This window comes from Hydra vulgaris, chromosome 11 (genome assembly GCF_038396675.1).
Source record: "Hydra vulgaris chromosome 11, alternate assembly HydraT2T_AEP".
Taxonomy (NCBI): domain Eukaryota; kingdom Metazoa; phylum Cnidaria; class Hydrozoa; order Anthoathecata; family Hydridae; genus Hydra; species Hydra vulgaris.
In genome coordinates, this window is record NC_088930.1 from 33,127,963 (window position 1) to 33,147,087 (window position 19,125).

General features: G+C 27.4%; 1 protein-coding gene across 2 annotated transcripts in view; it reads right to left on the reverse strand.

Annotated features, from left to right (window-relative positions):
* Positions 1–12,371: 12,371 nt before the first annotated feature.
* Positions 12,372–19,125, reverse strand: part of LOC105848813 (limb region 1 protein homolog) — a 66,054-nt gene continuing 59,300 nt past the window's right edge. For both annotated transcript variants that reach the window (XM_065810827.1, XM_065810826.1), the window contains exons 15-16: positions 18,144–18,210; positions 12,372–13,053 (exon numbers count right to left, since the gene is read on the reverse strand). In XM_065810827.1, coding sequence (XP_065666899.1) covers positions 13,026–13,053; positions 18,144–18,210 — 95 coding nt within the window. In that variant the 3' untranslated portion in view covers positions 12,372–13,025. The remainder of the gene's footprint in view (positions 13,054–18,143; positions 18,211–19,125) is intronic.

The window sequence follows — 19,125 nt, forward strand, 5'->3', positions numbered from 1 at the left end:
GCTTTTGATTTCGATAAAGTGGAATAATTTGGATTTTTGAGTACTTGCTCATACAATGTTAGCGCATATACATTAGCCTATATATATTAGCTTTATGTAAAAAAGAAATAATGAAGCTTTAAATTTTTTGGGGACAGCTAAGGGCTTGCTTTGTATAGTATACCGATATTTTTTAATCTTTTTATTTAACATATTTATGTGCGTTTTCCATAAAATGTTCTCATCAATTAGTATACCAAGAAATTTTATTGCTTGGGTTTTCTGGATTTCATTATTTTCTATTTTTAGGAAAGGTAATGTGAGTGGAATAATTTTTTAGTAGTAATGAAAAAGGATGTATTTAGTTTTTTCTGTGTTTAATAATAATTTATTTGATTTAAACCGATTGTTTAGTTTTCCAAGTTCAAGGTGGAACTTGGAAAACTAAACAATTGGAAAAAAGTTACCTAAAATAAAATGCGGGGAACACCGCATTTTATTTTAAGTAACTTTTTATAATCTTTTTCTTGAGCAATTACGCATTGTTGTCTGTTTAACAAGACACTTCTGAAACAGTTTAAGGCGACACGTTTTATTCCATATTTTTCCATCTTTTTAAGTAGGATTGAATGATCTATAATGTCGAACGCGTTAGACAAGTCAACAAAGATTCCAAGTAAATGTTTTTTACTTTCAAAAGATATTTAAACTAGGTTTTCTCAAACGGGATCCCGGGATCCCGGAGGTAAAAAACCACCCCCTATCCCGGAATTTCAAGAAAACTTTCCGGGAATCCCGGTAATTTTTTTAAACATATTTTAAACATTTGTAAAGATATTTAAAATATTATTACTCAAAATTTGAGTACTAATTACTTCCTTTTCCCTTTTGTAATGAATTTCTATAAAAATTAGGAAGATATATTATACAGGGCAATTAAATCACAAAATATTTTGCAGTTTTGGTTTGTGTCTAAGATAGATAAAATATTATTGAATTATAAAAAAAACAAATTATTTTGAATATAAATAGATTTGATTTACTTATTTAAATTTTATATTTTGTAACTTACAGCATATAAAGCTTAAATAAACAAACCAAATCAATTTATAAATCAAATTCAATAATAATATTTTATCTATCTTAGACACAAACCAAAACTGCAAAAAATTGGTGACTAATCTAATAAATAATCACAATCGCAAGAAATTACAATGAATAATGGGGAGTCCCTGATAAGTTAAATATAAAATAACCGCGGACAAGTTGCAAGTACTTGTGCGTGCAAAAAAAGTAATTAGTTACACATAAAAGTTGGAAGTTAGTAAGTAAAGTAATTAGTTAGTTGAGAAAGTAGTTAGTATGTAAAAAGTGAGGCGGATGTGTAAACGACACACTCCTACGAAATACTAATAATCATGACTATTACTATCCCAATTTATTCGGTTAATTAATGAATGTATATTTCCTTGTGTTAATCCTTATTGGTCAGTCAAAGCGTGTACATTTAACTGCATCTATTACTTATGATCAATTGATGTAATGTCCCTTTAATTAATTTAATTAATTGGTTTTACTTAGTCAGTAAAATACCATTTTCGATAAAACGTGTTTTAAACTCAAGGAGGTTTTACGCCATTTACTCGTCCGCCAAAAGTGAAATAAGTGAAAAACCGAGTAAGTGAAGTTTAAAATATATGTTTAGTAATTACAACTAATTTAAAATAATTAATGTAAATCTACTATCAGCACACTATTTCGGGATTTAATTGTAGGTAATATAGTTTTATATTTATATTTTGGTATATTTTAATCTATTTAATTAATAGGATAATAAATATACCGCATCGTGTCAAGCGGATCTAAGGCATGTCAAAATTTTACAAAAGAAAAAAAACTCAGAATCTGCCACTTGTAATATATGTAAAACAACAATAATGTGTAAAGGATTTTCAACAAGTGGCCTTCGTCATTTAAAAAATCTTCACAAGGAAGTCGAAATTGAAGTAACGAAAAAAAGTCCAAACAAAGACACAAATGTGTCTTTGTTTGGACTTTGGAAATGCTCAACCTAAAATTACATCATTTGCAAAAAAGGAATCTATAGAAGAAATTATTTCAAAATTGGCGGCTGTAGATGGCTTTTCTATTAATGCTATTGCAAAATCTGAATTTATAAGAAAATCTTTATCTGATAAAGGAATGATATTGCCAAAAAACCCTTTTTGGTAAATTTGGCAAAAAAGTCAATAACATCAAGCCAAACAAGGAGTGGTTAAGGAAATTACTATGCAAATTCAAGGTGACTCAAGATTCTCTATTTCGATGGAAGCATACACATCTTTAAAAAATCGTCGCTATTTGAATTTAAATGTGAATTCATTAACTAGGCTTTGGAGCTTGGGCATGATTTGAATAGTTGGGTCGCTTCCAGCTGAAAAAATTATTGATATAGTTGAAAATAAATTATCCGAATTTAATTCATCTACAAAGAAGCGGTATAATTTCTAGTGTAACTGACAGTGCATCAGTTATGAAAAAATATGGAAGATTAAGCGGGATGGAACATTAACTTTGTTATGCACATGGGCTACATTTAGCAGTTTGTGATGTTTTCTACAAAAAAATCAGTGATTTCAAATTTATCGGGCAGTGAGTGTAATGCATCAGACAGTCAGAATTACGATGAAAATAATAATGAAAATGGTGAGTTTGAAAAAATCGATTTTACAACATCACTGGGTTTGCAGTCAAGCCAAAACAACGATTTATTAAACTTACGAGACGTTGAGATCACTGACAAATTATTAGGCCACATTAGTATTGCACAAACAATTCAAAATGTCCGGAGAATTGTAAGAATGTTTCGTAAATTACCACTCAAAAATGAAATTTTACAAAAATACGTAAAAATTACATACAATAAAGAACTCAGTTAATACTGGATGTAAAGACAAGGTGGAATAGTCTTCTTGCAATGTTGGAGCGATTTATTGCATTAAAAACATGTATATTAAAAGCATTGATAGATTTTAAACACAACAATATTAACAATATTTCGGAGGATAAATATTTAGTAGTGCAGACTGTAGTAATGGCGTTACAACCAATTAAATTGGGAATTGAAAGACTTGGCCGACGCAACGCATTTCTACTTGATGCAGAGGGTGTATTAGTGTTTATATTAGATGTTTCGCGCAAAAATAAAGATTGTTTTTCGGTTAAAATGCTGCAGTATGTGCAACAGAGAATTGTTGAAAGACGGAATAAAAATTTAGTTGGCTTGCTAAAATATTAAATATATAAACGACGTTTCAGTCCCATCATTACTGTATTCTAATTCCTCAATTTCAGTGGAAATTCCGCTGAAATTGAGGAATTAGAATACAGTAATGATGGGACTGAAACATCGTTTATGGCCAAACCAAATTTGAAGACAACATCTGAATTAACACTTCATCAAAAATTGGAGGCTGCCATTACAAATGTTAGTCGAATTGAGAGTCCAGAAGATGTATTATATGACGTTAAAAATATTACAAAAGAAATGGATATTTTTGATGCAACGAAAAAGCGTACAAATAATTAAGAAAAATTATATAATGCTTTATTAACTATCCCACCGACATCAATCGATTCAGAAAGAGCTTTTTCGGCGGTAGGTCTTTTTATTACAAAAATTCGGTCATTGTTAAGTTGTAGCGCTATTGACAATTTATGTTTTATAAAAAATTGTTTTAAAAATTAATACATATAAAACATAATGTTATTGAATTTTGTATTTGTTTTGTTTTAAGAGTCTTAGTTTCTAAGAACTATTTTGTATTCGTTTTCTTGTTAAAAGTAATAGTATTAAAAAGGCGGTTTTTTTTGTATTTGTTTGAATTTACACATTTCCCCAACCTAATTGGATAAATTCTTGCTTGTTACCTTATCCCGGGATCCCGGGAAATTAATCATTTTTGTCCCAGAATCCCGGGAAATCGATTTTTACGGGAAATGAATAGTCCTAGTTTAAATAATAAAAGTAATTGTTGTTTAAATAAGATTTTGTTATTTGTTAGATATTTATATAACTTATATAATTACTCGCTTTAAAAATTATATAGGAAAATGCTTTTGAGGTGATTTTTAGAAAAGAATTTGTCAACATATTGTTTATAGCAGTAACGGAGATAGGGTTTACTCTGGTGGGTTTGTTGATGAATTGAAGAATACATATCTGTAAATTAAAAAAAAAAAAAATCGAAGACATAGAAGTTTGATTAAATTGTTGGCCATTTTAAAATTGTTTCCCACTCTTTTTTATGTTGCAAGCACAATGTATTAAGATTTTCATTACATAAAACTTTGATATTTACAAATTTTAGAGAAAACTCGTTGGATAAACTTCTATATCTACATTTGTATAAGAATAACTATTCATATAAAAACAAGTAATAAGACTTGTTTTTATATGTTTTAACCTGTACGAATATTATGTGAATATAATCAAACTTATATTGTGGCGTTTGTTTGTATTTAATGTAGTTTTCAGTGATATAAGCACTATAACCACATCATGTTGGATCATGTTGCTTAAGGAAATAAATGCTCTTAAACGTATATGAACTGAATATAACTTATGAAGTTTATGCATAATTTGTTATTTATGTTTAAACTTCAAAATGAAATTTTGAAGTCTAAACATAATTTTGAAACATAATATCTTGTTGTTTTTGTCTGTCTGTGTAAGTTTTGTATTAAAAATATAAATAGATGAATTTAAATCTTGAAAATGTATTGAATCTTCTTAAATTTTAAATCTCTTCTAAATATTTTATTATGTATAAGTATGTATTACGTATCGTATTGAATATGTATACGTATATACAGCGGTTGCCAAAAATTAAAGACCACTCTTTTTTTTTTCAAAATTTATTTTTAACCTTAGTATAATTTTATTTTGGAAAAAGCTATCAAAAAAAGAAAAACATTTTTAGAAAGAATTTTTATTGTATTTTATATTTATTATAAAAGAAATTATAATTTTTTTACAAAATAATGTTAAAAAATTAAAAAACTGACTAGTAAAAAATATAAATGGGAAAAAAAATTGGACAAAATTTTAAGACCAGTTTCAAAAATATTTCAAAAAGCAATAAAAAAATAATTTAGAAACGTGTTGTTCCTCCATTTATTTCAAGCACTCTTGTACTCGTTCTGGCATTGAATTCATTAAAGTTTTGATTACTTCATCAGGCACATTTTTCAAATGATGAGAGATAGAAGATTTCTAATCTTCCAAATTGTAAAGTTGTTCTTTACCAAGCTTGTGATCAAGCCACGACCATAAATTCTCTATTGGATTCAAGTCTGGACTATTGGCAGGCCATGGAAGCACTTGAATTTTATTAGAATTGAACCAATCGCTAACAACATGCGCTTCATGACACGGCGCATTATCTTGCTGGAAAATAAATCCATATTGCATCTGCCATAAATCAATGCTAGGAATAAGCGAGTTTTCCAAAATTTCGGTGTACCTTTCTTTGTTGAGTCTACCATCGAATAAATGAAAAACGCGAACTCCACAGGCACTCATACAGGCTCAAATGCCTATTGAACCACTGCCTTGTTTTGTTCGTTTCAAAATGCATGATTCATAGAACCGTTCGCTTGGAAGTCTACGCAACATTACGCGACCTTTTTTGTTGTCTACCTCAAGGTTCATTTCATCACTAAAGACCACACGGCTTCACTGATCTGTTGACCAATTTTTATGTAGTTTGCACCACTCTTTCCTGGCAAATTTTTGTTTTTTATTTAAGCGTGGTTTTTTTGCAGCAGCACGCCATAAATAATTTAAATTGTGGAGGACCCTTCGCACAGTTCTAGGGCTTGCTTTCAGACCATTTGACAGTGTCCATTTCGTAGATAAGTCTGTAGATGATGCTTGTCTGTTTTCTTTCATTAATCTCACTAACGAGTGAACATCACGGTCATTTGAAATTTTATTGCGTTCAGTCCAATGACGATCATTAATTGACCGGGTCTCTTTGTATCGTTGAATTATGTTAATAATGCAAGAGTGAGACCTTCCGAGCTTTTCTGCTATTTGTCTGATGCTATAGCCTTCTTCTTCTAATACAAGAGCCGCTTATCTGTCTTTTTCTTCGATCTTTGCACGCATTTTTGCAATATTTTTATATCCTTATTGCAATTAAAAAAATAAATGTTTATTTGATATCGAAACTCAGGTTTCGACATTTTATTTTATAGCCAACGTAATAAGCAATTAAGACAGTTAAAAAAAATAATGGATTATTATTTTTAATAAGTGCAAATTAAAGATTTGAAAGTGGTCGTTAAATTTTGTCCAATTTATTTAAAGAAGATTTATAACTACTCATCAGTTTTTTAATAAGTTAAACGCTATTTAATTAGAATTAGATTAAAAAAATTATACGACTTTAATCCGTATGTTTTAATTAACAAGATATTAAAAAAAAAATTTAATATGTCAATTAGAATCTTCTTAATTTTAATTTAAAGAATAAGAAACCAACTAAAAAATGAGTGGTCTTTACTTTTTGGCCACCGCTGTATATCGATTTGTAAATTTTTGTATTTACGTTATACAATACGTTATTTTTATATTTAAGTTATATTACGGTACGTATAAGTACCGATTTGTAAATTTTATTTTATTTAAAAGATTTTTTTTTCTTTGCAAACTTTATATCTTTTTTTTCAAACTTTTTAATATTTAACTTTTTTAATTTCTTTTTAAACTTTGTTTAGATTCACTCTTTTATATAATATTAGAACTTACAAAATTATATTTCTCTCTATTTCACGAAGAGGCATAATGTAAGACATTCTGTCTTCTACTTGTTCCATTCAAATTGTATTTTTATATATTTATTAGATCTTTAGGATAACATTGTCAAATGTGTGCAAATTTAAGAAATAAAACTCTGTTTAAACAGACAAACAAAAATTATTAATAACTAATAAAGATAATAACATCGTGACGTCATAGTATATTCTTGCAATGGAATCACAATTTAGTACTTTTTTAATTTTTTTATTTATACAACTTCATTATATTTACAATTCCTTACGTTACAATTCCATGACACAACAAAATGGTATATATAAAGTTTATATCATGTAAAGTACATAAAAAAATGGTATATATAAGGTTTATAACATGTAAAGTACATAAAAAAATGGTATATATAAAGTTTATAACATGTAAATAAAAACTAGTACATAAAAACTAAAAAGTACATAAAAATAGTACATAAAATACTACATAAAAACTAAAAAATCTTTCTTAAAAATTTTTTTTTTTTATTTCTTTCAATATAAAAATTTTGTTGTAAAGGAAACTTTTGAAGACTAGGAAGTTTTATCATCAAATCAAGGCTGTATCCAAAATTTTTAAATGTTTGAGATGTTTATATTTATATCATATAAGAATGATTTTTAAAAAATTGCAATAACTGGAGCCTGGGAACAAAAAAGCCCCCATATTTTTGCCTCACTTGTCTTAAACGTAAAGGCAACAAGTTGATAAAATATATTTTTTTAAACTTCTTAACTAAACATATTTATTGATAAATTTTAAGTTTCATAGTATAATATTTCAGCGTTTAAAAACTATAACCATATAAAATTTCTAACCCCCTTATATTGATCAAAATGTGACCATAATATGATCAACAGTTTTTTTATACATTTCAATTTGAGCTGTTCCGCATTATTTACTTGCATCTAAAGGTGCAAGAGAATGGGCAATTCTTGTGTTTGATTCCATATTTCCAGCTTGAAAAAATGTTTGAAGATTCCAAGAAAAAAATGGAGTTTAATTGGAAGAACTAGATCAAGAATAAGCTCAGGTTACCTCTTAGGGTTAATCAATTGTGGGTGGACGACATTTAAATAATTCTTAGCCGATTGAAGTTTTGCAGCTGAAGAGAGGAACTCAGCAAAGCAATCGGATAGAGAACTAAATGTTTTAGATTGGACCGAGTTTATAAGGTATCCTGATTCGACATCACACTAGCAACATAGGGGTTTGTAAGAGTGAGACTGGATACCACATAAATTGTTTGCTGCTTTCATATCACATGAAATTATGTAAGACACCTCAACTTAAATTGGGTTCAAAAGAGTCCTAAGATTTTTATATATTTCAAGCATGCTCTCTGCTGCAGCAACAATCACCTGTTTTTTTACATAACTATCCTGAACAAAAGAGCATGGTTGCAAACATTAAATGAAAATTAATACTTTTTTGAGTATTGCTATTCCTTGATTCTAAGGAATATTATACCCAACAAGGATTATGATTCTTAAGTAAAACATTCTTTAGAACTCGCAAAAATTAATTTTCAAGAATAAGCCACCTTTATCAATTCCAAGTTTGACTCAATGATGTGATGTAAATCCTCTTATTAAAAGAACATGGTTTATGATTGACCAGGTAATTCAAATTCTTAGAGTGAATAACTTTTCGAATTTGGTTTTTAATGTTTTTGTCCTCAATCACAATATTTGACATCATGAAATAATCTTCTAATTTTTTTCAGAAGGTTGTCATTTTTTTGCAAATGATCCTATTCAAGTATATATATATATATATATATATATATATATATATATATATATATATATATATATATATATATATATATATATATATATATATATATATATATATATATATATATATATACATTTTTGTCAAGTCGTCATGTCAAATTTCAATTTTTAGAGTCGAAAAAAATTCAACATGGCCCAAAGGAGTAGTTGGAGATGTTTGCAATATGGCTTGGAAAAGTTTTTTTAGTGACTTTTAGCAGTGAAAACACGTTACAAAAAATTTTATTGACATAAAACAGTTAAGTTTTATGTCAATAAAATTAAAAATTTTTGTCAATAAAATTGAAATATTTTGTCATAAGTAAAATAAAGATGAAATATTTTATTAATTTAAAATAGTTAAAGTTTAAAATGCGGCAAGATGTTTTATATGTATAGTCCATATCTAGTTTTTTCACATACTTAAACACTTTAAGTGACATGTAAAACGCATTATGTGTTCCGCATGTGGGCGGAAACTAATCAGCAGATTATATTTCAATAATAAATTAGACTAAAATGACACACATTTAGACTAAAATGACACACATTTAGCTGAAAGAAAAATAAGCGGTAAAAATATTCTAAAACTACTGACAATTGGATTACGTGGATTTCATATGAAAATTTTTAGCTATTGTTCGAAGACAATATTAAAATGCTAGATAAAGAAATTAAAGAGGTTATCACCGTTTTATTTATCAGATTATGGTGGAACATAGAACGAATACAGAACAAATAAGTTGGAAAGTTTATGAAAAGTTTTTGAATGTATATATGTATTTATTAATAAAGTTATAAAGAAATGAAAAAAGTGTAATACTTTGATCTAACTTCTATAGATGATGTGTAGTCATGCATCTGTGTTCGTGTAAGAATAAGCATTCATATATAAACAAGTCATTAGGTTTGTTTATATATGTTTTTCCCGCATATAGCCCACGTGAAACTTTCCCATTAGAATAAAGTGTGTTTGTGAGTGGTATAAGAATTATAACCACACATGGATCTTGCCAATCCCTTAACATAATAGAGCTACTGTTGATAATATTTTGAAACCCTGCTTTCTTCCGAACATCTATTACAATAGAAGCAACACATCTCTGTTCAGGATTCTAGCAGCATAATTGCTGCTCCCTGTAGATTTATTAAATCTCTGCAGATCAGATCCCTGTTCTTTTCTTTCTGTGGGCAGGCTACAACCAACTTAGTAGAATGAAATCTTATTAATCTAAAAGTTTAAATAAAAGTTATTTGATGTTTTGTTGTTCTTATGTAATGTTTTACTTCACTGCGTTTCATGTTTTTACATGTGGAAAGAGTGATGTGTTAAATCTACATTGTATAAAATAGGCCACTGTTAATAACATTCAAATAGATTATCATTTTAGTATAGTGATTTTACAAGAATTAAAATTTATTTTTCTAGGAATATTTTAGAAACTGGATGTCTCTTTGAATATTTCTGATGGTTTGAGAAAAACTGATTGATTGGGTACTTCCGGAGAAATAGCAGCCTCCTTGGATTAGTGGCCAAAGTGAAATTTCTTTCCTAACCTTTCCTTTTTTTTATATTTTTCAGTGCAACCCATTTCAGTTAATATTTTTAATATTAGTTAATATTTTAAAACAATCAACAGTTAGTGCATTTAATACGCCCCCCTCTCTAAAAAAAAAATTTTAATTACATTTTATACACGTTACATTACATAATATCTTTATAAAAATTTCAAGTAAAATTTTTATGCTATAAATATACAATTTTTTTTTAAAAGATACTATATAATTTTGTTTGACTAAGTTAGTTCATAAAACATTTAAAAAAAAAAAGTATTTTTTAATTATTAAAATAAACAATTCAAACAAAAAAATAAACGCGAAGGTTAAAACGATCTATCAACCAGGGTTCACTTATTAGTCTGTACCGGACCGACCAGATCAACTGGCTTCCACCTAACCTAAACACGTTGGTTTTCCTAACCCTATAAGTAAGGGGACGCGAATGTCATGTAAAATTATGTGGCCTGCATCTAAAAAAAAAAAGAAAAATTTTAAATTTTATGAAAACTGAAAAATCGAGATTTTTGCATATTGTTGAAAATAAAGTCAGAATTTTTAGTAGTGTTACAAATGAACAAAAAAAAAAAAATGATTTTTTCGGAATGCCCCAATGTACACCTTACTATTTTTCTATTATTGTCTACTATACTTTTACCTATTTAAGTTAGTCGATGTATGTTTTCTCCCTCTTTTTCTATTTATTTGAGGTTATTATCAACGGTATTTTAATTATATGAATTTTTTTACTTGTCATATTATAATTATTTATTGATTATTTTATTAAATCTGCTGGCCGTCCTAATAAATTTACTGTTCGTTTTGTTTAATGCTTGTTTTACCCGCTTAACTGGGAAAACATAATTAAATTACTGATCAAAATTTACTGGTATCTGAACAAAAAAATACAAGTCATTTGAAACTATAAAAATAAATAGTTGGAGTTTTTTATCTTGTCAATAATTTCTTGACATTTGTGAACTGTATAAAAGGTACTTGATTTCCATTTAAAATTTATGATTTGATCTCATTAGCTGTGAGGCATTTACGCTTAGTTATCAATTCAGTAAGATTTCTGATGACAACAGTATCAAATACTAAACTTCTTTTTTGAATACGTTGTAACAGAAAACAATGGCCCTGGCAAACGAGTTTGTTGATATAACGCTAAAATTAAAAACTTTTAATAACTTTGTCTTTTATTTGATGTAATTATTTTATTGCTGCTCTTTCTTGATTTGTAATATTTCAACATATCTCTAATAGGTTTAATTTGCTCAATTTTTGTAAACATTTCATTTAATTCTGACAGAGTGGTTTTAGTTTTAGAATTTAATTTATTTTTAATCATACAAATAGCATCATTTGTGGTACCATAAAAAGAGTACTGGCTTCGAAACAGGAGGTCAGTGGTTTTGTGAAAAATTAAATGCTTTTTTGGAGTGGTCATGACCGCATAAGTAATCATTTTAGAGGTAGTTAAGGGTGGTCATGGGATGTCTTGATGGTTTTTAAATTAGATGGCACATGCTGTATGTCTAAATATAGGTAATTGCGGTCAGGGAATTAAAACCTGGGCATATTCGTTCGTTAGAAGTGGTCATGATTGCTCAAATGGTCATTTTAGGGGTGTTCCTAGGATATCTCGATATTTTTCAATTAGATGGGACATGTTGTATGTCTAAATACAGGTAATTGCGGTCAGGGAATTTGAATCTAAGCATATTTGGTCTTCAGGAGTGGTCATTTTAGTGGTGGTCAAGGGTGGTCCTGGAATATCCCGATGGTTTTCAATTATATGGTACATATTGCATGTTTTGTTATAGGTAATTGAGATTAGGTTTTTGACGATTTTTCTTCAAAACATTTTTGTTTTGTTTTCGCTCTCGTTATCGAACTAAAGCTAAATTAAGCTAGTTTAGCTAAAACATTGAATTTGATAATTTAGCTTCATTTATACTAACGTTATTAAATGTTAAAATGCAATTTAGCTTTATTTATACTAACGTTATTAAATGTTAATATGCAATTTATCTTCATTTTATACTAACGTTATTAAATGTTAATATGCAATTTATCTTCATTTATACTAACGTTATTAAATGTTAATATGCAATTGATTACTATCTGTGTATCTAAAAACTAAAATAAAATTTAATAATTTCATTAAAGCAATTTTTTCAGGGTTCAAAAAAAAAAACAAATTAATATTAAGTTATTAGTTATCAAAGAACCTTAGAAGGTTTGAATATAAATACAGAACAGTTTTAAAAACTTTATTTTAAAGAGCTGAACTCGTATACAAAACGTATTGAAAAAAGCTTGAAATTCTAAAAGCCGTACAATAAATAATTTGTCAAAAGTTTTGAAAATAAAAAAAAATTATACAAAATTAAAGTAAATTTTTCTTTTTTTAATCTAACTTTCGAGTTATATTCAAATAAGAAAAAAAAAAGAAATAAAACTGAATGAACGTGAACGATGAAATTTTAAACAAATACATTATAAACGATTATATTTAAAAACGGCTTCATAAATAATATATAAAACATTAGCTCTAAAGAGATCTTTTATTCGTAAGAAAACTTAGACACAAAAATATATATAGCCAACAAATTTAGGCGTTTAAATAAAATTAATTTAAAAAAAAATCAAAAACTGCCTGATCAATATATTGAAACTATGCTGTTTTCATCCAAGAAGTCCTAAACAATGCAGTGTGTTTGAAATGAACGTACAAAGCACTGCGAACGGATTTTGTAAACTTGTTGATTATGCAAAAAGAAGTCGACGCCTCAAAAAGAACATTATAAAACAGAACCAATTCAAAGTTACCTAACCAGTCCAGACGACCAAACTCACCCATAAGATTGAATGATGTAATCCCTGCAAATATTGAAAGTCAAATCATTTTAGGAGACGTTACTATGACTACTACTAAGCATATAAACTCTAGCACTAACTCACTAAAAAGTGAACAAAGTAAACATTTTTGAAAAAAATTGTGGAACATAAAAATTATGAGTGTTTTAACAATAGCCATTAACCAGAAGCGATAGTTTTGAGGACTTTTTTTTTTTTAAAGAACCAATCGGTACTTTTTAAAGATTAATTTGCCCCCCCCCCCCTCCTCTCATTTTATTCGCAGATTACATATATAATTTAACTCAACCCAAAAATGTAATTTTAACCGAAGATGCTTTTTATTTACAAAAAAAATGTAGTGCCCAAACGCTAAATATAAATTAAAAAAAAAAGTAGTGCCCGAACGCTAAATATAAATTAAAAAAAAAAGTAGTGCCCGAACGCTAAATATAAATTAAAAAAAAATGTAGTGCCCGAACGCTAAATATAAATTAAAAAGTAAAGAAAACTAAAAAAAACAATAAATTCTTATTTTGATATTTACTGTTTTGATTTGCAACTTATTGTATAAAAAAATAAATAATATAAATAGATCTAACTTCACAGCGAAATGGAATAAACTAGCGGTAATCAAAGACAATTTTTCGATTTTTTTAAGCAATCTTAATATTCTTAGCGCAATTAATTCCAGGTTTAATAAAAAATTTTTTGTTCATAAGTTATCTAAAACAAACATTAGCATCAGAATTGAACAAATTTATCGGTAATACAGTTTTAAAACAATCAAATATTGCTGGTAATAGTTTTTTAAAAATATGAATTTATCGGTAAAACAGATATTAAAAATCAAATGACAAATTATTCACTGTTAAAATCTGTAAAAACAAAGAACTCTAAATTTTAAACTAACATAATATAAAAACAGCAATACAACTTCGTTTACAATATTTGTTGGGTTGAATAAAAAGTCCTCATCACTATTTCCAAATTTAAGCTTTAACTTGTCATTAAAATAGTTTTTAAGACTTTCTCAAGTTTATTATTCAGTGAAATCGGGTTTTTAATTAATTGTGCCTTTTTATTTGGATTTTGTAGAAAGATTTTTAATTTTTTCAAAAGTATTTTTTTTAAACTTGTACATAAGCAACAACGATGAAAGATAAAATTTATCATTACATTAAAGACCATCTAGATGCGGAAAATGTGGAAGCGATAACATGTGGAATAATATCTAGATGTGGAAAACGTAGATGTGATAAGATACGAAATCTATTATTACGACCCTATTTGAATTTTTTAACAACTGTTGAACTGTAACGAATAAGTTGTTGCAACTAGATCAAAAGAATAAATATTTCATTATTAACTATAACACTTTATTATTAACTGAAATTCTTTTGCGTAAAACTAAATGTTAAAACAGAAGACCTTTATTTTCTAACTTTGTGAAGGATGTGATTTTTGACTGAAATTTTTTAAAATAATTGAAAAATTTTGATTTTTACTTTAAGGATAATAATACCATCAATTTAACGGCAAAAACGTTTTTCAGAGGACTAGACACAGCTTCAAAAAGCACTATCTTAAAATGAAAAATGCATATATAAATATGTTTGCTTGATGCTCATTCAAAACTCATTCACCATTAAAATTTCAACTGTAACTGGCAGACAACCTAGTCACCAATCTGATTAAGACACATCAGAAATTTTATCAGAAATGCATAACCAGTCAAGCATTTTTTGGTTAAATTATCCAGGTTTTTTGTTTTACCCGGGCAGAAGATTGTTCAACATTACTTAAATAAAAAATATCATTATCATTGATTGGGGTGTGAGCCCATGTAAAATAATTTTTCGTTACAGATTCTGTTACAGGCAATCACATTTTTAACAAAGATGTGATTGCCTGTATCAACTCGTCAGGGCTGTGCTACATCCAAAGCTGCAAACAGCTTGCTTTTGGAAAACTCCATTATAGTATCAAACATGGTTTTAGGGCACTTACAGTTTTTTACATTTATTCTTCTGGCCACGCAAGCACTTCATTTGATTCTTTAACACACTGGGTTATGTCTGAAATGGTTTATCTTGGTATATTTTTTATTTTAAAGAGGCAGGGTGAAACTTTTCCCCCAAGATTGATGCGGTATATAAAATTTTAAATTTATTTTGTTACCCTCATTTCTTTAGAAAAATGCAACTTTTTTTAGCAAAACAAAAACAAAAAAAACAAGACAATAAAATATATATAAAGAATATTAAATTGGCAACAAAACAGATAATAAATAAATAGATAGCAAAATAGCATCTAATAACAAATTTGTGTTTGTACAATCTTTTAATCTTCAAACTTTTCGTTAATTTTTATTAAACAGCCATCAAACAATTTATTAGGCAAAGATCCAGAAGATCTAGAAAACAGAGACTCAAAAATGTCAAACTTAGATACACCATACAGCCAATACACTAAAATTAGTATATTATATCAACTCTATTAGCACTTATACTTTTAGAAACCATCCACTAACATCGTAGACAAACATGCAATCGGATTACACGTTAGTTATTTTTCAGAAAATCTAATACAGAAAATCTGTATTTTTTTATTACTGAATTTGTTACTAAATAAAGATTGTTTAAGAATGAATTATATAATATGAACATTTAACTGATGACATTCAAAAACGCACCCAGTGCTGTAATACTTAAAACCAACTATTCAAATGGTTGCTTTAAAAAAAAGATTGCAGGAACGCAAAGAGATACCATAAAAAGGTTGTAGGGTCAAGAAAGGATATCATAGAAAGGTTTGCAGGCATCATAGTGGTTAAAGAAACAAGTCAAAATTTATCTAGAACACAACATATATACACAACATGCTATATGGCATAGTCTTTAGTTAGTTAATAAAGTTACACAAAGCCACAGCCTTGTTAAATTCATCATCAGCCAAGTGTACCCGTTTATACCCAACTTGTATGTAAGCCACTTTTGTGTGGCATTTACAACAAATGATGAGCTGTAGTAACTACGATGACTGAAAATTATCCAAGAGTTGTTTAAATTCATCAACTAATGTTGCCTCCAAAACACTATATTGCAAAGCATTCCAGTCATTGACCACCTTTTTGTTGAAATATTTATGACTTTGCGTCTGACTTTGAGCTCCTGACAATCTCGCGATGAAATCTAACTTGATGCTGAGCTCTGGGTGCTATGCTGCAAGGCTTTACGTGTCAATCAATTAGATTTAAGTTGTTGGAAAACTTACATTGTTGAATAAGATTGCCTCTTTTTCTTGGGTCTTCAAGAGTAGCTAATTTCATCATTCTGCATTGAGTCTTGTAGTCTATTTTTTAATACTTGAGGAACTTCCATGGCATTGTGTTGTTCCGTTTCAATTTTTTTTATATCACTATCAAGATAAGGGTCCAAGATTGTATGGCAAACTCCAGGTGTGGTCTAATATATGCAATATAAATTTTTTTCCAAATTTTAATGTCTCTTGATACAGATATTTATTTAAGAATTCCAAGCATGCTATTTGCTTTGTTTGCAGCTATATTGCACTGTTGAGCATGTTTAAGATTCTTAGAGATTAGAACTCCAAGATTTTTTTCGGAATTTGTGACTTCTAAAACTACTTTGTTGGTTGTGCTGACATTTTTGATTTCATCCATAAAATAATCAAATCTTTTTGTTCCAGAATCAACATGCATAACTTTACATTTTTTACATTTATCTCCATTAGCCAGGTCTGCGCCCATTTAACAATCTCATCTAGATTGGATTGAAAACTTACTTGGTCTTCATCATTTTTGACAACTTTCATGAGCTTTGTGTCATCTGAGTACATTTTGCAAATGACTGATTTGACATGAATATGTAGGTCATTAACAAATATGACAAAGAGCGTTGGCCCTTGAACTGAAACTGGCAGGACACCGCTAGTTACATTAATCCAGTCAGATATTGAATCTCCAAGTTTAACATGCTGCTTGTAGTTTGTCAAGAAGGCTTTTATTCAATTTAGAGGATTGCCATTTAAACCATCCATTTCAAGTTTTTGCAGCAGTCTTACATGCAAAACTTTATCGAGTGTCTTTGCAAAGTCAAGAAAAATCATGTTGACTAGTTACTTCTTTGATTTACTATGAGTGAAAAAGTCTATTGTTTCTAAGAGATTTGTGATGTATATCTTTTTTGAGATAAAATCGCCCTGAAGAGCGCAAGATTGAAGATTTTCGGGCAACAGTTAAAAAAAAAATTAACTACATAGTGAAAATTTTACATTCACCTAATCTTATTATTATAGAACTAGCTGACCGGAGCTGTAAGTGTTTTATTTTGTATTTTAGAAAAATCAAAACAGATTTAAAAAAAAAAAAAAAGGTTCCAGTGGTAGGATCTGAACCATAGCGCTTTGCTTCTGAAACTTTGCGAGTTAATCGCTTGATAACATAGGCGTGTTGTCTGAGGAATATTTTAAAACTATTAACCAAACAAAAGACTTTATAAAACGGAAATAAATACTATAGATCAAAATTAAAGATATGTTGCCACAATGCAATTTTTAAGTGAAAGTAAAACTGTAAAACTTGATATACGTTTTAATATGTTTTAACATTACATAATTAAAAGATATTTGCTTTTTAGATACTTGCATACAATTTCGTTTACACTTTCTTATTAAAAAAAGCTGCAACTCTTTCTTGCCATTACCTCAGTTACAATGGCTGCTAAAAACTCTATATATCAAACACGCTTTAAGAGGCAATACTAGTACTTCTACTGCTACTGCTACTACTACTACTACTACTACTACTACTACTACTACTACTACTACTACTACTACTACTACTACTAAGTTTAGCATTATTACAAAGAGATTAATTTATAATCATATATGTTATAACATAGATAAGTTATTACATAAATAAAACTTAAACTCTATAAATGAAATATTTAAATAAAATTTTGAGAAAGTGAAGAAGAAAAAAAAAAGAATTTTTTAGAAAACTTGAAAAGATCAAATTTCATTATAAATTTTACTAAACTTAAAGAAATCAAAAAAATGTTAAAAAAAGAAAAAAAACTAAAACTCTTTACCAAGTGTTCGAGATAAAACAGGCAGAGCAGAACTCATCACCAGCAAAATAATGCAATTTAAAATTAACTAAAGAAAACATATATATATATATATATATATATATACACACACACACACACACATATGTATAAATATATATATATATATATACATATATATATATATATATATAATATACAGATATATAAACATATATATATATATACATATATATATGTATACATATATATATATATATATATATATATATATATATATATATATATATATATATATATATATATATATATATATATATATATATATATATATACATATATTATATATATATATATATATATATATATATATATATATTTATATATATTTATATATATATATACACACACACATATGTATAAATATATATATATATATATATATATAAATATACATAAATACATATATTGTATATATTATATACATATATATATAAATATACATAAATACATATATTGTATATATTATATACATATATGATATATATATTTATATATACATACATATATGTGTGTATATATATATATATATACATATATGTGTGTGTATATACATATATGTGTGTGTATATATATATATATATATATATATATTATATATATATATATATATATATATATATATATATATATATATATATATATATATATATATATATATATATATATATATATATATATATATATATATATATATATACACAGGCAATTCGCATAAGTGACAGTTGTAACATTTGACACTCTTTAAGCTATTAAAAATAAAACGAAAATGGAAATGACTTGAAACTTTTCAGAAATGTGAAATACACTCATATATAAATACACTCATGTATGCAAAGTTACAGCATTAAAGTCTTAAACCTTTTTCAAAAATTATTTTCTTTTATTTTTCTCCGTCTTTTTTGCGGAATTGCCCATATATATATATATATATATATATATA